The sequence below is a fragment of the Astyanax mexicanus genome, chromosome 19 (genome assembly GCF_023375975.1).
Source record: "Astyanax mexicanus isolate ESR-SI-001 chromosome 19, AstMex3_surface, whole genome shotgun sequence".
NCBI classification, from domain to species: Eukaryota; Metazoa; Chordata; class Actinopteri; order Characiformes; family Acestrorhamphidae; genus Astyanax; species Astyanax mexicanus.
The window spans coordinates 29808260-29832524 of NC_064426.1; the positions used below are offsets into that span (position 1 = coordinate 29808260).

Below are 24265 nucleotides of genomic sequence, written 5' to 3' on the forward strand. Positions count from 1 at the left end.
CTACAGTAGTGTTACAGTAGTGGTGATGTTGGGGATTAAGAGAGCGAGAATGTTTAATATAATAAAGAGGAACCCGCTTACCCGGCCCGGTCCACAGGAGGAGGAGTGGGGATGGGGGAGGTGGCTAAATCCCCGCACTGCTCGGAGAGGAGGGTGTCTGCTGGCGAACCTGGGGGCTGTGCACTGGGTGGGGTGGATGAGGCTTTCCGAGCCAGAGTGGAGGCGCCTTTTCCCTTGACCCAGGACGTGTCCATCACTCTTACCCCCATACTATACCCACACAGAGAGCAAACACACTCAGTCAATAGAGCCAAACACTATTTACAACAGGTGAACGATGTTAAAGGAGTCATTTGGAAGAAAATCTAATGTAATTAAATTAGCATCTTTAAAATGTATAGCTTCTTTGGATTGAAGGCTGAAGGCTGCACGATTTTGAAAACATTTTACATTGCAAATGTTCTTTTTTGTTCGACGATATATCTTGTGATATTGAACAATGCAGGGCCCATGATGTCACCAGCCCCGCCCCCAACCCGCACGCTGTCTCGTGTCCAGAGAGATCAAGAGCTGAGTCAGTGTCGAGCACTCAAAACCCGAGGAAAACAGCAAAACAACAGTCAATCGACCCTTTAATCAGGCATTTAAATGTCTTTTTAAAAAGTAAATAAGGGAGTTTTTTCTGGGGTTAAAAGTGTAAATTCAGCTGTAACTGGAAATATCTGCACTGCAAAACTGTGCTGGACTGAGGTGCACAGCTTTGTATGATTAGAATAACAGTGCTGAAATACATATATGAGATAAATATGCGATTTGAATAGCAGTGCTGAGATAAATCTTTTACTAAAATTGCTTTACTGAGGTAAATTTATGATTAGAATAGCTCCACTGAGGTAAATGTATGTATGTTTAAAAAATCCCCAAATTTTATATAGACAATTTAGAAGATGTGTCTCTTGTCCAAAGCTTCTTTGGATTTGAACTAGGGCTGCACAATATTGGAAAAATTTTACATTGCAAATGTTCTTTTTTCGACAATACAGTATATATCTCAACATTAAACAATGCAGGGCCAATGATGTCACCAGCCCCGCCCACACTGATCAAGACTGATCAAGAACTGAGTCAGCACTGGGCACTCAAAACAACAGTAATCGGCCCTTTAATCGGGCATTTCAATGGCTTTTTAAAAGGTAAATAAGATCATTTTTCTGGGATTAAAAGCATGAATTCAGCTGTAACTGGAAATATCTAAGCTGCAAAACTGTGCTGAACTGAGATACACAGCTTTCAACACATGCGTTTACAAGCACGTGCCCAACCATGTGAATGGAGGTCATGCGGTTACCTTGTGTTTACTCTTGCCCACCCCTCACGCTCCCCCTTGCGCTTCTCAGGCAGTAGCAGCCTGTCACTTACACAGACACAGAGACAGCGCTGTGTATCTACTTCTTGTGTCAAGAATCAAACCATTGTAACATGAAGTGTTTGATTTAACTGCCTCAAGTGACATCGCATGTCCTGCGATGTGACTACTGTGCATGCGCACATCACGATGACGATGCTTAAACGATATATGGTGCAGCCCTAATTTGCACTGGAGCACCAAGGCAAATGCAGCTTATCAAAAATAGAAGCTTGCAGTGGTTCTGGATAGTGTAAGAGAGGGAGAGTAAACTAAGTTGCTGCAGTAAATTTCTTCATTCCTTTGGGAAGGCTTTCCAATACTTTTCTGTAAGGATTTGATTGCAATCAGCTAGAAGAACAATAATGAGGTCAAGTACTGATGTGGAATGAACTGCAGTACTTCTGAAACATACAGTAATGTATGATACCCCATCACCTCATCACATTCATCTTGCATTTTTCGAGATTATGATACTGTTCCAACTCCAGATTCTTCGGTTTGGTTGTGTGATTTGTGATTTTCTCACATCCTATTAAAAAAGCTTAATTCTTTATATTTATTCTGCAGCTATATCAGTCCTACCACCACTGCAAAAATAAAGAGGCTTTGTTAGATCGGCTACATTTGGGGCAAGAGAAAAACTTTACATTTGATTTTCTTCCAAACAGACACTTAAAAATACTTCATGCTTTAATACATCAACAGAGAAGCAGAGTTCATGAAAGGAATGCACCAAATAAGTGAAAAGACAAACATATTGCTGTGTTTATGCAAATGTTAGGATTTATCTAAATTAATTAGATTAATTAAAACCTCTTTATAAACTGCTTGATTTCCAATTAAAAGATACAAACTGTACAGGGATAGGATAGTAATGTTAGCTTGGCTAACTTAGCCTTAGCATGTGTATGTTTACAAAACATCTGGCTATTTTTCTCTGTGTGCATTTCACTAATTTGTGATTTACTTTTTCTTAGAGTACTGCTGAGATAAATATATGATTAGAATAGCAGTGCTGAGATAAGTATATGATTAGAATGCAGTGCTGAGGCAAATTCTGACTAAAATAGAACAGCTGAGGTAAATGTATGATTAAAATTGCACTGCTGAGTAAAATTTATGATTAGAATAGCAGTGCTAAAATATATATATGATTATAATTGCACTGCTTAGGAAAATGTATGATTACAATGGCATTGCTGAAAAAAATGTATGATTAGAATAGCAGTGCTGAGGTCAATTTGACTGAAACTGCACCGATGAGGTAAATATGCCTCATTCTAATCATAAATATATGATTAGATTTGCAGTGCTAATACAAAAATATACGATTTGAATAGCAGTGCTGAGATAAATCTATTACTAAAATTGCTCTTCTGAGGTCAACTTATGATTAGCATAGCTCTACTGAGGTAAATCTGACTGAAATTGCAATGATGAGGTAAATGTACCTCATTCTAATCATGAATATATGAAATATATGATTTGAATAACCGTGCTGAAATACATATAGAATTAGAATAGCAGTGCTGAGGTAAATTTATGATTCAAATTTCACTGCTGAGTAAAATGTATGATTAAAATAGCAGTGCTGAAATAAATACATGATTCAAATTGCAAGAAATGTATTGACTGACTGTAATGTAATGTAATTACTGAAATTGCGCTGATAAAAAATTAATATATCTTATTCTAATCATAAATATATGATTAAAATAGCTCTGCTGAGGTAAATGTAGTGTGCATTGTTGGTTTGTCTGTAGGAATATTAAAATACTTTGTCGTTTCGGTGCATCCCTTGTTTATGAAATGAGACAATAGAGGAGAGAAAACTAACAGTACCTTTGTATTTTCCTAATGCTGCATTGGTAAGAAGAGAGGAATGAAGGTTAGATGTCAGATTAAAAGGGCTTGTGTCACAGTGCATTCACAGTCTGGCAACTGGGCTGGCAGAGTAGGTTAGAGAGCCACGGTGCAGGAAGAGGAGGTGGTGGACTGCTGGAGAGAATGGATGAAGGAATGGGGGGGGAATGGGGTGAGAATGGAATGATAAAAGAATAAATATATTCCAATCCTGCGAAGTTCAGAGTTTTGTTCATAACTTTAAAATGGAAGGGTTAAGTGGAGAGTGGGTAACCGCAGGGATGCGTTTGGTGGAGACGGACATATTTGGACACAGTTAGGGAAAGGCAGGCATCTGGAGGTGAGGGAAAGTAGGCCCAAATAAGCAGCTGGCATCTTCCCCCTGCTGTGAAGCTATTAAGCCTCATTTACTCTAATTACCCCCCACCCCCCAAGCCTGAGTGCTGTGGACAGAGACAAACACAAACAGAGAAGAGTCTCTCTCTCTCTCTCTCTCTCTCTCTCTTTTAACTGAAAAAACAGCTTAGTCTGAAGTTCGAAAACTGTCGGAAGATAGTGCACCATCATTATACTGAACACTTTAAAAAGAGAAGTGTATGAATATGGATAGGAAATACAAAATATGAAAGTGGTACGGTCAACCCAAGGAAACTAATTCTGCATTTGAAAATAAATGCCAGGCAAGATGCAGTTATGCTTCTTAAAAATGATTGCCATCAGCCTCCGGAGCCCTGAGAGAGCACAATTGGCCTTGCTCTCTCTGGGTGGGTACAGTAGATGGCGACAATGCTGGATGACACCTGTAGCCAGCGTGTTAACACTGCAGTAGCAATGCTGGATGACACCTGTAGCCAGCGTGTTAACACTGCAGTAGCAATGCTGGATGACACCTGAAGCCAGCGTGTTAACACTGCAGTAGCAATGCTGCATTACACCTGTAGCCAGCATGCTAACATTGCAGTAGCAATGCTGGATGACACCTGTAGCCAGTGTGCTAACACTGCAGTAGCAATGCTGCATTACACCTGTAGCCAGCATGCTAACATTGCAGTAGCAATGCTGGATGACACCTGTAGCCAGCGTGCTAACACTGCAGTAGCAATGCTGGATGACACCTGTAGCCAGCATGTTAACACTGCAGTAGCAATGCTGGATGACACCTGAAGCCAGTGTGTTAACACTGCAGTAGCAATGCTGGATTACACCTGTAGCCAGCGTGATAACATTGCAGTAGCAATGCTGGATGACACCTGTAGCCAGCATGCTAACACTGCAGTAGCAATGCTGGATGACACCTGTAGCCAGCGTGCTAACACTGCAGCAGCAATGCTGGATTACACCTGTAGCCAGCATGCTAACACTGCAGTAGCAATGCTGGATGACACCTGTAGCCAGCATGCTAACACTGCAGTAGCAATGCTGGATGACACCTGCCATGATTCATGAGAAATCCTTATAACAGACTTAAAAGGCTTATTAATGGTACAGTTTAAAAATGATCAAATAGATTTTTTTTATACATATTCAGTAATCAGATCAGGATTAGATCAGATCAGGCAGACTGATCAAATCAAAGCAGTGATTCTGGTAATGTGAGCTCAGGAGATAAATAACAGTATAAATAACACTAAGCTGAGGGTGTTGACTGACTGCCACGGCGGCTGGGTGTGCATGAGCGCTGGAGCCGCCGCCTCCACACGCGGTAGTTTTCCACCTGCCGACGCATTGCAGGTGGCAGGAGGCTGAGCTGGCCACATCTGCTGCGTGTCTCCCAGCGTTCAGCAGCAGAGCTCCAGCCCCCTCACTGAATGATAACCCAGGTCTCGCCTTCCATCACACACCGAGCAGGTTGCCATAGAGACCGCGCTCGTCCAGCCAGGGACGAGCCGGGCTTAAGCGAGCGCGAGTGGAGGGAGTTGGGCCGTTGTGTAATCGCCACATCTGAGCGGATAACGCCGGAAGGCCGTATGATAAGCAAGTCATTACGGCATGCATTAGCTTTTACACTCAATCTCTCTCCGTCACCTCTAATCTGTAGGAGGAGTGCTACAGAGCTCGGCTCGGCCCGTAATGAGCCATTTAGCGTGATGCTATGTGAGGACGCTGCTGATTTTGACAGCTGAAGAGATGCTAGAAGACTTAATGGATCCACATCTTCGGAACCGAGACTGTTTGCAAACTAAGTTGCAAAGGCAATCCGTTTTAAATTTGCCATGGTTGTGATGGCAATGAAAAATGTTGATGAGATTGTGGGTCTTGGAGAAGATGTTCAAAGTAACCTCAGCAACCTTCTAAATAAAATGCTGCACGAGCCAAGCCAAGAGTAAAATGCTAGTGAATACATTTTATGAGGATAGATGGAGACAGTTTGGAGTCTAGAAGGACTACAAGACGGACTCAGAGCTGGCAAATTTGCTTCTGAACAGGTAATCACTGAGCTTCACCTGAGGTAGATAGTTATTTTATCACAACCACTAGTAGAGATGGGCATCTTAAATCATTTTAACATTTGAGTGCTTGTGTGCATGCATACTCAGAATTCCTTGTTCAGCTGTGTTATTAAGCCTAGCTAACCGAGAACATTCTAAGAACGTTTAGCAATGTTTTGAAAAGGTTTTAGGAAGATTAGCCTGTACCATGATAGGAATAAAGTTCTGTGAACTTAATAACGTGACGTGATAATGGTTTGCATCACAACCTTTTTAGACTGTTTCTTACATAACATTCCAAAGTGGACAAATACAAACATTATAGTAACATTAAGTGAGACACAAGTAATGTAGCAGCAATTTTTTCTAGAACGTTTGAAAACGTTAAATAAAAAACTTGACGGATTAAAAGTTCTAAAAAAGTTAACTGTTATGTTCAAAAAACGTTCTACTAATCAGCATTTTAAAATGCTGCATGAGCCAAGACAAGAGTAAAATGCTAGTGAAAACATTCAATGAGGATAATTTGGAGATAGCTTAGAGTCCTGAAGGAGCTTAGAGTCTAGAAGGACTACAAACTGGCTAATTTCCCCCTAACAGGTAATCACTGAGCTTCAGCCAAGGTTTACTAACCTGTCTAGGTAGTTATTTTATCACAACCACTAGTAGAGATGGGCAATTTAAGCCAACTTAATGGTCATTGTGAAGCTGTGTTATCAAGCCAGAAGGTAAAATGATCCAGACATTGCAGGTAAAAACCTTCTTAACTTTCAATGGAAGTCAATGTAAAAAGAGTTAAGTTCAGGTCATTTCAAAGCGTTTCTTTTTTTTTTAAAGCATTTCTATTTGTCTGTTCATCAATACATTTTGGCACAGTATAAGGGACAGTTTGTCTGTTCAAATTATGTAGTAAACTAAAAATCAACAAAAATAGAGATAAGTGTTTTTCATTGGACAGCGACAATATACAGCCATCGTTTTGATCTTGCTGTAGGTGTGTTTTTATTGGAGGTGAAATATGTGGATTAAACGGTTCATTGATGTTTTTGGGAACATGATAGAAATGATGACCACAGTGTCCACAGCTAACCAAAAACATTCTAGCAATGTTTAGCAACGTTTTGAAAAGCTTACAGGAAGATTAGCCATAAGCAATCCAAGAACATACAGAAAACTTGACAGATTAAAGGTTCTAAAAACATTAACTGTAATGTTTACAAAATCTTCTATTAACCAAAAACTGTAAGCTGGTCAGTCAGAGAGAAAATGTTACTTTATATTCACTCAATTTAGCTTTGAAATGTGATTGATTATATGTTGCCATTGCAAAAACTCTTAAAGACATCTTGCACTTGTTCATGTAGGTCCAGTGTCCACTACCTGGCAACCCATGTGAGCTTTGTATCTAGGAAGGAGGGGACAGGGCGGAAAACTCTCTCTAGTGTTTTTGAATTGTACTGTTATAATTATTTTACGTGCTTGTTTTGTAATCACTGTGTTTAAAGACACAGAAGCAAAAGATAAAGAGAGATTGGAAAAAAAAAGAGGTCACAGAGATCATGTAAAATATCTGAAATATATTTTTTTTTGGTGCATAAACCCACCCAAAATGCACGAGCAGAAAAATAAAGCATGAGGAAAATGTGGCATGTGGGCACTTTAATGTTGGAGAGGAAAGAGCGAGTGTGTGGGAGTCGCACAGAGGGAGCGAAGGAGAGGAACAGCTTGTGCAGGAGAGAGAAATAAATAATAAAAGCCCTACCCGTCCTTTTTGTAGAACTCCAGCATCATGTTGTCGGTGGCGACGCTGAGGGGGCGTCGGCTCTGGTCGTGCGGCTGCTTGCGCTCCGATTGGTCCATGTCTGGAGAGGGCATGGAGCTGTAGTTGGAGTTGTGGTTGGTGTGCATGGGGCTGCCGTAGCTGCCCGTCAGGTTGAACTCGATATCTAAAAATAGCGGAGGAAAACCAGTTCAGATCTCTCAGGGGGGGGGGTTAGGGACTGGTGTGTGTGTGTGTGTGTGGGGGGGGGGGGGGGTGTGAGGGAGAGAGAAATAAAGAGAAAGAGAGAAAAAGAGAGAGAGGGAAAAAGAAAGAGAAAAAGAAAGAGAAAGAGAGGGATAGAGTGTGTGATTTTGATTTTCTCACCTCCTGGGAAGAACCAGTCAGCGTGCTGGATGATTGGCTCAATGATTCCCACAATTTGCAGGGACACTGTGGTCATCATTTCTGTCATGTTCCTAAAGAAACAATAAATGACCCGTTTAATTCAAATATTTCACATCCAATAAAAACACACCTACAGCTAGATCAAAACCAATGGCTGTATATAAGCATGGACGCCATGGTTCAGTTTCTTCTCTTTTATGTCTTCATAGAAATAAAGCCAAAAATGTCCGGAAGGTGGTCAGTTTTGCAGCTTTTTGAACGCCAATTTTGAACGCCCACCTCTTCAGATTGCCTGCAGTTTAGAGTTCAGAGTGCAGTCTAAAGGCTAATGCCTCTAACACACACATACCAAATGCCTAGCCACGTACTCCATGTCATATCCTGACACATGCCTCCTCAGAAATGTAACTACGTGTGGCAGCAACACAGACCGCAGCATCTGTGACTGGTCTGCCAAGCCTTGTGTTCCCACCTACACATTCCCAGCTTCACAGTTAAACTGCAGAGCAATGCAGACACATGAATGCACAAGTGGAGTGGGCTGCTCGCTGAGTGCAGGCCACATTATAAACAGTGTGTTAACTCAATGCAGAGATTTAATTCAGTGTTACAATTTGCTCACATCGTCCCAAGTTCTGTTTCTGTGGAAGTGTATTGCAGTAGCCAGTAAGAATCCTGGCTAATTTTGCAAGTTACCCATCAAGCGACCAGGGCTGGGTATTGTTTTACAATTTTTGATACTGGTACCGATATTCATACTTTGAATTCTGTACCGATATCTAAACGATACTTTTTTCTTATTTTTTTTTCTAAATTGTAACCAAAAAAACAAAAAAAACAAAACGATAATTATTATTACACAATGCAAAAGGTTTATAGTCTATCAATTACAGTGTCAGAGTGTGTACTGGCAATACCTTTAATAAATGGAGGCAGTATAGAGCCCAGAAGGACTACAAGACAGCCAAGAGGAATTTACTTTTCTATGAAATTACAGCACTGGAGCTCAGCTCTGTTTGCTGATGAAACAGACCATAGTTGCTATGGTCCTGTGACAATTGAAAGAAGGAAAAAAAATGAACAGATTGAATCAGTTTTAAAAGATTTGGAAAGAGTGATGAATCAGGCTACATATAAATTCTAGCTGCCTAATTCAACTACTTCTAATGGGCTTGTGCAATAACGTTACACTAGCCAATTTTATACTAACACTCAACTATCAAACTATCGAAAACTATTGAAAAGTATTGAAAACTATCAAAAATAACTATGTACAGAGTATTATGTTTGTACGAGCAACAGCACAACAATAGTATAGAAGTATGATGACTAGTTCCAACTAATGCTATTATTCATGTCCTACTTAAGTGTAACCCTGCCATCTCGCAATATAACAGAATAAAAATGAAAAAAATGCACCACAGAACTTAATTTAGGGCATGTCTGTGTTTTTTTTGGTGTCATAACAACGGGGAAAGTATGTCTTGCGCGGCTCGAAATGTGAAAAAAAAGGCATGTACTAAAAGAGGGATTGCTATTTTAATGGTGCAGTGTCCATGAGTGTTTAACAAGCAGCGGTATATGCAAGCTGGAGACGCACCTGTGTTGACAATTTAACAGATAGCAATCTGAACATCTGACTGTTGACGCCTGTTTAGGTTGTTTTCAGTTAGTGGCACACCTGTTGTTTTTTTTGTTGCCAAGACAGCAATAAGCTAGAAATTTACCTGAACACGCCTTATTTCGACACTATTACACCCATCAGCGCAGCTATATTCAAAATCACTGTAGCTATTTAAACAAAGCAGGCGAAAGACAGGAAAATAGACTGTCGGTGGGGTGTAAGATAGCAATGAGCACTGTTATGTGCCTTGTGCTAAGTGTAAGGTATAGCCCTTAGAAGGTAAAAAAGAAAAAAGAGATAGAAAAATGAGCAGAGCTGTTTTGTCATTGAAAGATATAATGGGAATGAATTGAAATACATTACACGTCATACTGCAACCAGCCAGCAGAGGCTCTAGACCTAAGCTAGCTTTTCTTTTGATAGATGTTGCGCTGTCCATGCTTACACACAGTCACAGGACAGGACACGAACAGACACACACAGTTACAGCGTCCAATTTAATATGGTACCAACGTTTCTTTTCCCGATACAATAAAAAACTGGAGAGCAGGGAAATCTCTACAGCAGATATATTTATGATCAATATGAAATAAAAATCAGGGACACACTCACGCTTCAGAATGCGACCACAGCAGATTGGGTCCGAGTACTATTGCGATGTTACCAGGAGTCATCTTGTTGGAGTCCTGGTACTCTGTGAGCTTGGATAGGAATTTAATTAAGTATCTGTGGAAGACAGAAGCAGGGTGACAAATGAAAAAGCCAGTGTTTTAATCTACAGTATTTACACAGACTGCCCGGCCTGCAGCCTCCTCTCACATCTGCTATTTCTGTCTGAGCCGTATCAATATTTCAGTGGACTCAGCTCTCCGGGCCGAAGCAGGTAAAACAAAACACTCAGGGTCTGTGGAGAACCACAATTAACCTCCAAACACAGCCTCAATATGACAACCGCGTCAAGGTTACACAGTCATTGACATCAACACAATCACTACAGTATCAGCATATTACATAGAGGGCTGAAAAATGAAGGCTTTTTAATATATAATTAATATTTTTTATATTTTAATATACGACTCTGGAAAAGAAATAAGAGACTGCTTAAAAATGGAATATAATTAAGAGGAAGATGGATGATCACAAGCCATCAAACCAAACTGAACTGCTTGAATTTTTGCACCAGGAGTAAAGGTATAAAGTTATCCAAAAGCAGTGTGTAAGACTGGTGGAGGAGAACATGCCAAGATTACAACCAGGGTTATTCCACTAAATATGGATTTCTGAACTCTTAAAACTTTATAAATACTTTATAAAAACTAGTTTTCTTTGTATTATTTGAGGTCTGAAAGCTCTTCCATTTCTTATTTTATGCAAATAAAATGACAATATTTTTATTTGGAATTTAGGACATATGTTGTCCGTAGTTTATAGAATAAATCAACAATGTTCATTTTACTCAAATATATACCTATAAATTGCAAAATCGGAGAAACTCGTCTTTGCTCGTTATTGATGTCGATATGAAGAATACAAAACAAAATAAAATTGTGATTATTTATTATTTTTTTTGCACATCAACCAATTAAACAGATTTTTACACTCTCTTTAATGAAACGTGCATTTATTTCAGTGTTCTTTAAACGCTGATGATACCCTTGATGTGTTTATGAAATAATACTGTAGATACAATAAGAAAATGTATCACGATTTCATAAAATATCAATATATTGCCCAGCTCTAGCTTATATACAGTATCTCACAGTAGCTGAGTAAAATACAGTATATTGTAGATATAATATGCCAGGGCTTCATCTTCAATTCTGTATTACATTACATTCATTTTACACACAGGTTTTCTCAGGCTCCTGACAGACCGTGTTTGCTGATACTGCCGGTAAAATGATTAGGAATATTATTTTCAGTTCTGAATTAGTGGTTAATAGGGAGAAAAATTGTCTAATAGTCCTTAAATAACCTCCCAGGGAAATCATGCAGTCAAAACAATTACATTGTAAAAAAATCATTCCTCCTCACAAGTCTTTCTTTCATTACAGACAGAATAAACACTCGAGTACAGTGAAGACAGAATTCATTCCCTCAGGTCTGAGTAAACAGGTTTTTTCCCGCCAAACATGAGAAACCTGGGCAGAGCCAATGAGCTGCTCTGAACAGCCGGCCCACAAAATTAATCAGAGCAGAGGAAATTTGCCCGCTGATTGTCACTGAGGATGGAAGCTCTCTCTCCTCGAACGTCCGTCAGAGACGCGCTGTCCGACACATTTCTCCAGTAATGGGCTTTCGTCTCCCTGACTGATCCAAACACACTTACAGCTAATGAAGCAGCAGGTAAATAAACAGCAGTCCTCACCTGAAATTGTTTAAATTGTCAGTTGGAAGTTTCTCACACGAGTTCAGCAGGGCCTGGAGCCTCTTGTCCATGTCTTGAATACTGGAGAGATATAATTGCAAAAGAAATGTGTGTGTACAATAAGCAATGCTATATATAATAGAGTATGCTATGCAGTGTTCATGGCATATGCAGCTCTGAGAAAAAAAAACAAGAGACCACTTAAAAATGATGAGCTTCTTTGATTTTACCAAATTGAAAACGTCTGGAATATAATCAAGAGGAAGATGGATGATCACAACCATCAAACCAAGCTGAACTGCTTGAAGTTTTGCACCAGGAGTGACGGCAATAAAGTTATCCAAAATCAGTGTGTAAGACTGGTGGAGGAGAACATGCCAAGATGCATGAAAACTATGATTAAAAACAAGAGTATTGATTTCAAATATTGATTTCTGAACTCTTAGAACTTTATGAATAAGAACTTGTTTTTTTGCATTATTTGAGGTCTGAAAGTTCTGCATCTTTTTTGTTATCTCATTTTCTGCAAATAAATGCTCTAAATTACAATATTTTTATTTGGAATTTTGGAGAAATGCTGTCCGTAGTTTATAGAATAAAACAAAAATGTTCATTTTACTCAAACATGAACCTATAAATAGCAAAATCACAGAAACAGATTCAAAAACTTAATTTTTTCCAGAGCTGTATATAGTGAGACTATGACTACGAAAATAAAATATATTTTACTTCTAACCAATCAGAAGAGTAGAATCTGATGAACGCAACACTGCTATCTAGTGGTCGGGGTTTTAAACATAACAGAAAATGGTCACAGTCTAACACAAACCCCTACCTGTAAACTATTCATTCAAATCAATCCTGTATTTCGAGAACTGGTATTATTAGTACTACAGGTATTTTCAGGGCAAGTCAGTATAACAAAACATAATATATCTCCAATATATTCATCTTTTTTCACTTTTTTCACCCTACTAATATTTATATTAAATTCCAAAGCTTTGACCTTCATTGTTACTTTTGGTGTCAACGTTAATTTACGCAATTAATCTGGAAACTTTAATGCGTTAATGTTTTTCACTTGAATAATCTCTACCACAGACCCTAGCAAACAGCATTCAGAATATAACAAGCTATTTATTTATGCTGATTAACTCCCTCTAATCTACTCTAATCTAATCTACCTGTCTCTCTCACACAAACACATATTCTAATTAAACAATACCAGTATTTATTTTTTTACTTAGAGTTTTAAGAAAAGAAAAATAGAATATTGCTGTAATTAACAGCTTTTTTTTTAAGACTGACATCACTAATATAATAAATATGAATCCATTTTGCCAATCTTACATTTTTTATTATTCTACATCAACTTAATTATCCATTTAATTATTATTAATTATTATACACTTAAAACCTTAGGAAGAAGAATATGTGTGATTAATCGTAAATATTGCTGTGATTAATCAGAGTAAGTATTTTAATCAATTAAATTTTTTTTTCTCCTCCTTTTTTAAAGATACCATTTTTGACATTTAAAGTTTTTCCATGAGAGTGGCAATATGTAGTTTTGGATATTACATGATATCCTGACATGCCATATGTCATTGGACAGACTCTGTGGGTCACAATCATTAGCACCCACTGTACTGCACACTGTGGGTTTTAATTTCTGTAATGTATTACCGGAATACAGGCATGATACTCGAAAAGGAACGGCCTATTAATTTGAAGCCCACTATCAGGCCTTGCCATGAGCATTCTGGCTAGTGTTCAGCCCCACTCACAAGATAGCACCTCACAACATCAATTAATAAACTGCTATCCCAAGAGTTTTGCCATGTGAGTGTATACCGCGTATAAAAGTACTATAAAAATATACTTTATACATAGCGAGTTTCTCTATTTGCATCATTGGCGTGAGTTCCATTGACTTACTTTGAAGCCTGAATCCACTCCTCATAGAGCTCTGAGGTCATCAGAGGTTCAGGGAGTTCACGGAGATACGACTTCAGAGCTCCTGTGTCAGGGAGAGGAGAAGAACGAGGGACAGGGAGGAGAAAGACAGGCAGAAAGAAAGAAGTAAGAAAAAAAAGCCATCAAACCGTGAAAGAAAAAGAGAGAGAGGAAGAGAGGAAAAGAGAGAGAGAGAGAGGAAGAGAGGGAGGACAGAGGCTATCAGGCAGAAGCATGTCTGATAGGGCCTGAAGGGAGGTGTGGTTTGCACAGCTTTGAACACAGTTAGAGTTAGGAAACAAAGAGAGAGAGAGAGAGAGAGAGAGAAAGAGAGAGAGAGAGAGAGAAAGAGAGAGAGAGAGAGAGAGAGATGGGTGCCTCTGAGCCATGCAAGATGCCAGCAATGTTTGCTAGTGCTGCTGGCCGGCTTCAGCCTCGCCTCACTGGCCAGTAGTGAGTCATACCAAAGGGGGCAAAGCATGATGGGATTAGAGCAAAGGGAACCTAAGGCTGAGTTAAATGGAAATGCATTCGGGGTCAAACTCTGTTCCAGAACACCACAGCTGATAGAAACAGTAACAATCATCGACAGATCAATATATCAAGAGAACAAGACTCTGGCAAATCAGATTAGTTTCTCAGATCAGATCTGCTGAGATGACTGTTCACACTGATATTTGTGTATTAGGGATCGGATTGGAACACTTAACACATGTATCTGCATGGGTTATGATCCACTGCCCTTCCTTCATTAAGAATTAGATGACATTGTTCTTTGTCTGAAAGAATCTCTAGATAAATGAGAAATTATGTTGCTCTGGCTGTTTACACTATTAAAAATCAATGGGGATACAAAATAGATATGCCATACATCTGATTTTATGTCGTTTCTAACTGTCTGCATTATCAAATATCAATATGGATGCAATCTAGATATTCAAAAAAACTTATTTTATGTGTTTTTTGGCTGTTCACACTTCACAATAAAAAATAAATCTAAATACAATTTAGACATGCAAAAAAAAAAAACGGATTTGGGTGGTTTCTGATTGTCCACACTATTAAAAATCAATGAAACTGGACAGAATCTAGATAATGCTATAAATCAGATTTTATAAATTCCCTGGCTGGCCACACTAATGAAATCAATCTGAATACAATCTAGATATGCTATAAATGTGATTTTATAAATTCTCTGGCTGGCTACACTAATAAAATCAATCTCGATACAATCTAGATATGCCATAAATCAGATTTTATAAATTCTCTGGCTGTCCACTCTATTAAAAAATCAATCTTGATACAATCTAGATATGCCATAAATCTGATTTGATAAATTCTCTGGCTGGCTACACTAATAAAATTAATCTCGATACAATCTAGATATGCTACAAATCTGATTTTATAAATTCTCTGGCTGGCCAAACTAACAAGATTAATCTCGATACAATCTAGATATGCTATAAATCTGATTTTATAAATTCTCTGGCTGGCTACACTAATAAAATCAATCTCGATACAATCTAGATATGCTATAAATCAGATTTGTTAAATTATCTGGCTGGCCACACTAATAAAATCAATCTTGATACACTCTAGATATGCTATAAATCTGATTTTAGGTGGCTTCTGGCAGTCCATGCTTATAAAATCAAACGGAATACAATCTAGATATGCCATAAACCAGATTTTATGTAACCTCTGGCTGTCCACACTTATATCTGCATGCATTCTGGTCCACTGCCCTTTCTTCAATATGAATTAGATGACGTTGTTCTTTGTTTGAATAAATCTCCAGATAAATGGGATACAATGTTGTCTGTCTGGCTGTCCACACTTTTAAAAATTACTAGACATGCCATAAATCAAATTTTATATGGTTTCTGCCTGCATCAAAAATCAATGTGGATACAATTTTAGATATTCAAAAAAAATGGATTTTATGTGGTTTTTGGCTGTTCACATCATCAAAAATAAATCTGAATACAGTCTAGACATGAGTCTAGATCTGCCACAAATCATCTCTGGCTGTGACTGTCCACACTTATAAAATCAAACATTACTTTTTATTAGGGCTGCACGATATATCATTTAAGCATCGTCATCGTGATACGCGCATCACAATAGTCACATTGCAGTAATGGCACAAATCATATTTCATTAACTTAGTGATGGAGGTCTTGGTCCCACCTGCTATGGCGTGTGGATCAGCAGAGTACTCCTGCACATCCACCACCCCGCAGTCCAGCGACGCCTTCAGCTTCTTCAGTTTGGACGCTGATGGGGCCACTCTGAACAAACCCTGCGAGAACAGAGAACCCGGAGTCAGAAACACTCAGTTAAAGACTCAAACACAAAGCACCTAGAAAATAGAAGCGTCTAAAAATGGAAGTGTCTGATTAATTTGGGTTCTGTGAATGCTGGTGTTGTTTGTGCTGTGAAATCCACCATAGACTCTTCCCAGGGTGATTTTATTATTCCAGATTTTTCTAACAAAAGGGCTGTAAAAGCTTATTCATCAAACACTACTTATTAAATATTATTTGTTGGCAAATTTGCATCGGATATGAATCAAAACTGACTGATTGATTTTCTTCTGTATTTTCTGGCTGTTTTTTCTTGATTTCATTATCTGTATCTGAAGAATAATGGTTTGTGCACATGCACAGTGCAAACAGTAAAACAGATCAATCCCAGTTAACAATGCTACAATCAATGTTATTAGAATGTTCAACCTGTTAAGTTTTCTGGATGCTATTAAAACTTTTTTTTATTTAGCACTTTTTGGTACATTCTGGTACATTCAGCAACATCACTTGTGTTGTTTTAATATTTTAGTCTTTAGTTTTGGAAATATTACATTTAATGTTTCCATAATGTTAGTATTCACCTATCTGGGAACGTTATGTGAGAAACGTTCCAATAACATTGTGATACAAACCATTATTACGTTGTTTTCAGAACATTCCAGCAACATTATTTCTGTAACATTACAGGCTAACCTTCTTTCAGAACATTGCCAACCATTCTTATAATGTTCTCTATTAGCTGGGATGTTTGTTCACAGTTATTTTTGTTTGGCAAACAAACATATAATGGTAAGCTGAGATAACTAAAGACTATGTCTGCCCACTTGAGTAGCACTACTGAGGTACATTTACGATAAGAATACCACTAATGAGATAAATTCATGATAAGAATAGCACTACTAAGGTACATTTGCGATAAGAATACCATTACTGAGGTAAATGTTTGATAAGAATAGCACAACTAAGGCAAATTCATGATGTAAATAGCACTACTGAGGTAAATGTAGATTAGAATAGCACAACTAAGGTAAATTTAGGATGAGAATAGCACTACTAGGGCACATTTATGATACAAATAGCACTACCAAGGCAAATGTATGATAAGAATAGCACTACTGAGGTAAATTCATAATAAAAATAGCACTACTAAGGTACATTTATGATGAGAACAGCACTACTAAGGTACCTTTATGATATGAATAGCAATACTGAGGTACATTTATGATAAGTATAGCACTACTAAGGCAAATTTATGAGAAAAATAGCACTACTGTGGTAAATGTATGATGAGAATTGCACTACTAAGGCAAATTTATGACTAAAACAACAATGCTGAGCTAGCTAAATGTGTGAATAGAGCAGCACTGACTACATAAAATCATGATGAGGTAAATATATTGTGCTTTGTTGGTTCATACATATTTTTCTTAGTTTTTTAATAGCAACACAAAATATATTTTGGATTTTTAACAAATTCCATAGCAAAAAAGTGGCAAATGTAATAAAAAGTGGCAAAATGTTTAATTTTGTTTAGTTTAGGTTCTTCTGTCAAAAAAAATATTTTAAGACATTCCTGCCCTCAATAAGTTTGTTATACTGCTGTATAAAATATTTTTTGAATATTAAAGCTTTTGTTCTTGATGGACGCACTTTGTTTTTTATGAGTTATAAACCAGAACATTTGGGACTATATGACTGGCCAGACACAGTTTCACAAGCCTATTTACAGCCCTTTTTCTTCTTTTTGGCTTTGTGGAAAAAGAAATAAAACATTTTGCTCAATTTTATCTTTGGTTTAATGTATAAAACACTATTACTGATGATGCTTGTGTCGCTATCTTTAGAAAAGTGATAACTCTCAGCTTCTATGGATTAAATCTTGTTGGTATACAGATGGTCCTCACCTCCTCCTGCATGCCGCACTCCAGCAGCATGGTGACACAGGCCTCGATGGGGAAGGCTATCTCTCTGCCACTGAGGGTCAGGTGCTCTTCTAACGGCTTCCCATAGGATGGCTTCTCTATCCAGGCCTCTAAAAAACACACACAAACACCGATATTCCAACAAACGCTTACATCTCTTCAGAAGCTGCTGCCTTCAAGGCAGGAAAACATAGATATAAACACATACAGAGGAATAAACATAAGCATGTTCACTGACATTTCTGCTGCTCTGCTCTGAGAAGGAAAGTCAGGAACTTGATCAAACTCGTGTAAGCTGGAATTAAAGGGCAGGTGGAGGGACTCACCCTGTTGCGCTTTGATCTGAGGGAGCACGCTCTGCAGAATCTCCAGAGACTTCCTGTGATACTCCGCCTGAACCTCTATGAGCTACAGAAACAAGCACATGAGCATCGTTTTAACTGACGTCTCCTCGAGTTTCGTGGAGCAATTCTCTTTATGCACACAAATATAGGAGCTACAGAAGTGAGTCAAAGTACATATCTAAAGGTGGAAATCCAAAAACATATTTTTTGTGAAATTACTGTAGATTTGTAATAGTATAAATGTGTGTTATATTACCATATACCAAGGGGCACTGTATTATAAGGTGCATTAAGCGACACTAGTAAGGATGCCTACATCGAAGTGAGCAAGGGTGTCATCATGTGTTCCTTTTAATGGGGAAGCGCCCAAACAAACAAAAATGTAATTCTTAAAAAAAAAAATCAAAATCAAAATTCAAAGTCAAACGAGTGCTGGATGTTAATCTACACAGGTTTATTTCCTAAAAAAACATTTATTTGGGTGAGTAAAGCACTTTTGTTTATTTACAGTAAGCTTAGATCTCCAATATTTTGTATTAAGGGTGAGTTGTCAGTGAAAACTGCATTAGCCGCAGTGCTAGCGGGACATAAATGCCACTCAAAAGCACTAAACTGAGGAATCCCGGAGTGTTCCGGTATCCCAGAGCGCTATCAGCTAGTAGTTTTTCCCACATAGCTTTTTTGGTTTAACACAGTCTACAGTCAGATATACACGCCTCTAAAGTGCAAAAGAGCTAGTGCTGCACTGTGGTTAGCAGCTAATGCTAATGCTGCTGCACCCAGCCTTATTGCTGGAGAACTAAACTAAAAACTAACCCTCATAATGTACTTCAGCAGAGTGGCTTTACTGCTCTTTAATACCTGACTGGTACAATTCATACATAAGGCGCACCAGATTATAAAAAATTAAAGGATTTTAAGTGCGCCAAGAAATGTATTGTCACATAGAACACACCTTGTTTCTCCATTTTGCTATTCATTCTTTTTGACAAAGAATAAATCTGTCAGTTCTTCTTAATATTGTGTCTAAATTTCATGATGAACGGGCTAATAGAAATAATTTAATACATAAATCTTTTGAAACTGATTTCAGAACAGCACTACTGAGAAAAACATATGACTAAAATAGCAATGCTAAGCTAGCTAAATGTGTGAATAGAGTAAAATAGAGCAACTGAGGTAAATTTAAAATTACTGTTCATACTGTTCAACTGTATGTTTCTGTAAAGTAAACATTTGTAAGAAACAAGTTTTGTGCTATATGTAATACCTAAAAATAAAAACGTAAACAATCAAAAAAGCATGAAAAGCTTTACGATAGTTTCTATAACATTTCTAGAATATTCTACACTCACATGTGTATTCATGATTATTACCACCCACTGCACTGTTCACTGTGGATGGTAATGCCTTGTATGGCCTTGTCTTATCCATCTGACACCCACTATCAGAACAAACAAAGACAATTCACGTTTCCAAGAGCATGCTGGCCAGTATCAACCTCACAAGATAACACCTCACAACTAATACAGCTGTGGGCACTTTCTCAACCAGTCCTATGAAGTTATTTTTTACACTTTTACACAAGTTTTTTTTCTACTAAACCATGACTTGCGGCATTTCAGTGTATAACAGTCTAAATAATGTTTAATCAGTAATAACCAATAGACAAATTATTTTGAGAGAAATTTATTTTATATTAATTTTATATTTACCGTCTGAAAGTAGTTTGCATAGTCTATTTCTTTGGCCACAAAGTTGTACATGTCCGCTGATAACTGGTCCTAAATGAAGGAAAGAACACATGGTCATTAGTGATCATCAGTGACAAATCAGATACTATCAAACTGACATTAATACAAGTTCAATGTTAACACCAGTGGGCCATTTTTCTTTTTTTTAATAATTTTATTTCTATTTTTTTCCTTTTTCTCCCCAATTTACATGGCCAATTACCCAAATCACTCATTAGGACTCCCCCTATCACAAGTAATGCCCCAACACACCAGGAGGGTGAAGACTAACACATGCTTCCTCCGATACATGTCAAGTCAGCCAAAGCAGCTTTGCCGAGCTCGGTTTCAATACATCAGCTCACAGACGCCCTGTGCTGCAGACATCACCGCAGAAGTGATGTGGGGAGAGAGCGCCATCTACCCACCCAGAGGGAGCAGGGCCAATTGTGCTCCCTTTGAGTGCCGGCAGCTTGATGGCAAAGCTGCATGAGTGGGGGTTCGAACCTGCGACCTCCCGCTCATAGTTGCAGCGCTTTAGACCGCTGGAGCACTCAGCGCCAGTGGGACATTTTTAACACCAGTGGGCTGCTAAAACAAACCTGGGCCTTAGTCACCAGAAATTCCTTTTTAAAAACCCACGTCTGTAGTTTTTACAAAGTTTACTGGAGATCAGTTCAATTCATGAGAACAATAAGATCCATTATTTTACAGCCTTTTTCATCCTTTTTTGTCTTGACTTTTTTCAAAAACACTGGTGAACAAGGCCCAATATACTTAAATGTAGATACCATGTTAAATATTAAATAGACAGGTTTTACTGTTTTTTTTATATATATATAAGGTGGTTTATTTATACAAAGCTCTGGAAAAAAATAGGGGTGCACTAAAATATTTGGCTGGAAATTGAATAAAAAAAAAAACAGTGTTTGGCCAAAAAAAACCCAAAAAATGATTTTTTTTTTACAAAACTGAAGTTTTGTCATTTCTTTTAATAGATGCAATGCTAAAAAATGTGATCAAATTAATAAAAAATTTAAAAAAAAAAAACTGTGTGTGATATGTTACATTTTGTTTGGTTTCAGCCAAAAACTTTCATTTCAGTAAATCCCTTCTAAAATGGTAACACTTATAATGGAGAATATCAGTTACACAATAAAAGGAAGAGATATGATGTGGTGAGAGAGAGATATACCCTGCAGATTTCCATGCGATTGGCTGTCTCTTCCATCTCCTCTCTAAGGGAATCTGATTTGGCCCCGCCCGGCTGCAGGTTGCTGGGGTGACTGGAGGACTTGGACGACTGCTGCCACCTACAGGCAGGGAAAGAAAGGACACGGTGAGAGGAGGACGGGAACCTGCGACTGGAGAGAAAATGAGCTCAGCTCTCATAGCGGTGTGCATCCATCACCTTGTCCGCGCTGAATCCATGTCCAGTACAAGCTTGGCTAGATGTTTCCTCTGTTTCTGTATGTTGGGAATGTCCACCTAAAATGACACAAAAATATAATAATAACAATAATAATATACAGATTTACTATTCATTTTTTCAGCTCCATTAAGCATATAGGATTACTTTTGTAATCCTATAGTTTATTATCCTTTTACCCTGTTCCCTACCATTCTCAGTCCTGCAGTAACACTGAGGTGTTTAAAAACTCCAGCAGCACTGCTGCTCTGTCTGATCCACTCGAACTAGCAGCACAACACACACTACTAACACCTTTAACGCCATCACTATGCTAATCAGTGCCAATCACTGCATTGCTGAGAAAAAAACAGGGTTAAAGGAGGAAAATATTAAAGTATTAAGAAAAACAGATATAGGAATACAGTCTGTATTCATAGAACTCCATCCGCTCCTAGATTTTTATTTCAACTAAGATACAGTACCAGTCAAAAGTTCAGACACATCTCTTCTCATTCAATGTTTTCTTTCATTTTATGATTTTTTTGCAATTCAGAGGTGAGTATTATCAGCCTGTAGCCTGCTCCTAACCCTGGCTAGCTCTGCTGGAGCAGCATTAGCATTATCCGCTAACCACACTAAGCACTAGTTAGCTCTTTCGCAGTTCAGAGGTGAGTTTATCAGACTGTAGCCTGCTGCTAACCCCGGCTAGCACTGCTGGAGCAGCATTAGCATAACCCGCTAAACACGCTAAGCGATAGTTAGCTTTTTCACCGTTCAAAGTATTATAGTCTGCGCATTTACCGTGTTAAAACAAGCTACGTGGGACAAACCGTTGGCTAATATCGCCTTGGGTTACTGGAACACTCAGGGTTCCTCAGTGTATTGGAAATCTAAGCTTACTGTAAACAAATATAAGTGCTTTATTCACCCAAATAAACAGTTTTCAGGAGAGAAATCTGTGTAAGTTAACATCCAGCGCTCGTTTGACTTAAAAAAATAATGTGCCTAAAAATCTGGTGTGCCTTATAGTGCAAAAAATGTTTTTATGTCTTTAATATGAATCTACAATGTAGAAAATAGGGGTGCAGGAAAAAATCGATTCAAGCTCAAATAGCGTTCCTAACATTAAACGCTTCAGAATCGATTCTCATTTTCAATTTTTTTTTTTTTTTGCCGGTGCAGCTACTGTCGCGCGGAGCTTTTTAACTGTACCGCGGAGCTCAGTAGCTGAGCTCCACAGGACAGTAGATGTACTCCATGAGAGAGTTAAAAGGCTCTGCGGTACAGTTAAAAAGGTCTGTGAGACAGTTAAAAAGCTCTGAGAGACAGTAGGTGAGCTCCACAAGACAGTAGGTGAGCTCCGCGAGACAGTAGGTGAGCGCCGCGAGACAGTTAAAAAGCTCTGCGAGACAGTAGGTGAGCTCCACGATACAGTAGGTGAGCTCTGCGAGACAGTTAAAAAGCTCCGCGAGACAGTAGGTGAGCTCCACGAGACAGTTAAAAAGCTCCGCGAGACAGTAGGTGAGCTCCGCGGTACAGTTAAAAAGCTCCGCGAGACAGTAGGTGAGCTTCGCGAGACAGTTAAAAAGCTCCGCGAGACAGTAGGTGAGCTCCGCGGTACAGTTAAAAAGCTCCGCGAGACAGTAGGTGAGCTCCGCGGTACAGTTAAAAAGCTCCGCGAGACAGTAGGTGAGCTTCGCGAGACAGTTAAAAAGCTCCGCGAGACAGTAGGTGAGCTCCGCGGTACAGTTAAAAAGCTCCGCGAGACAGTAGGTGAGCTTCGCGAGACAGTTAAAAAGCTCTGTGAGACAGTAGGTAAGCTCCGCGGTACAGTTAAAGAGCTCCGCGAGACAGTAGCTGAGCTCGAATCGTTTGGATTTAAAAGAATAAAAAAAAAAATCTAATCGTGACCCCAAGACTCGATTCTGAATCGTTATGTGAGATTCCCAAAGATTCACAGCCCTAGTAGAAAATAAATTAAATAAAGAAATAAACTAAAGAAAATCAAGAAAAAACATTGAACAAGAAGGTGTGTCCAAACTTTTAACTGGTACTGTATGTTCAGCACAAATTAAGACATTTATAATAAAAACATTTACAATTTAAAGTGCTAGAAAATGAAACAAGGCTTACTTCAGCCAGGACGTAAAGAGGCTCCACCACATCTCTCTCAATCTGGAACTCGAACAGGATCAGTTCCTGCGCCAGCTTCTCTTCCGTGTCCCCACACATCTTCAGCATCTTACTGTGAGGAATTTAAAGAAAACACACGTGTTTATACACTCTAAACTGTGAACACAATTTATAAAAAAAAATGAATGGAATGTAAAACTGTATTTTTCACAGCATGGTTGAATAAAGACAGAAAAAAGCAATAAGTGAACAGAAAGTTAATCACTTGCAGAACCTTGTTAATCCTGGACATCATTTCTTACCCAAGCAAAGAATCGTCTCCTAGAACTGCAGCTCCCTCCACCATACACTGGGCCAGAGTGGTCAAGGGCAACTTTTTCTGTTCAGGGGAAAAATAAAGAAATGAAGAGCAGAATTTTAATGTTTTTAAATTTGTGACAACTATTAAATAATAAAAAATAACAGATTTTCTCCTCAATTATCTGAACCAATAAGCCCACCCACTCACTAAGCCGCCATCACAAGGAAGCTGAGGACAAGAGCAGCACCACAACAGAACGGAGATCATGGCTAATTGTGCTCTCTCTGACTCCAGCTG

The 24265-nt window shown here is 38.5% G+C and overlaps 1 protein-coding gene across 10 annotated transcripts in view; it reads right to left on the bottom strand.

Moving 5' to 3' along the window:
- The window catches only part of arhgap44a (Rho GTPase activating protein 44a), an 86386-nt gene that overhangs the window by 16876 nt on the left and 45245 nt on the right, over positions 1–24265 (bottom strand). For 9 of the 10 annotated variants that reach the window (XR_007427257.1, XR_007427256.1, XM_049468089.1 and 6 more), the window contains exons 4-18: positions 23970–24046; positions 23668–23779; positions 21535–21611; positions 21319–21436; positions 20106–20174; positions 18373–18454; positions 18029–18156; positions 16006–16117; positions 13798–13879; positions 11860–11940; positions 10104–10217; positions 7847–7938; positions 7463–7646; positions 3251–3268; positions 82–270 (exon numbers count right to left, since the gene is read on the bottom strand). Coding sequence is in view for 8 of the 10 variants with exons in the window: in XM_049468089.1 (XP_049324046.1) it covers positions 82–270; positions 3251–3268; positions 7463–7646; positions 7847–7938; positions 10104–10217; positions 11860–11940; positions 13798–13879; positions 16006–16117; positions 18029–18156; positions 18373–18454; positions 20106–20174; positions 21319–21436; positions 21535–21611; positions 23668–23779; positions 23970–24046 (1535 nt within the window). In the remaining 2 variants the exon portion in view is untranslated. The remainder of the gene's footprint in view (positions 1–81; positions 271–3250; positions 3269–7462; positions 7647–7846; positions 7939–10103; positions 10218–11859; positions 11941–13797; positions 13880–16005; positions 16118–18028; positions 18157–18372; positions 18455–20105; positions 20175–21318; positions 21437–21534; positions 21612–23667; positions 23780–23969; positions 24047–24265) is intronic. The other variant, XM_049468091.1, reaches the window with a different exon arrangement.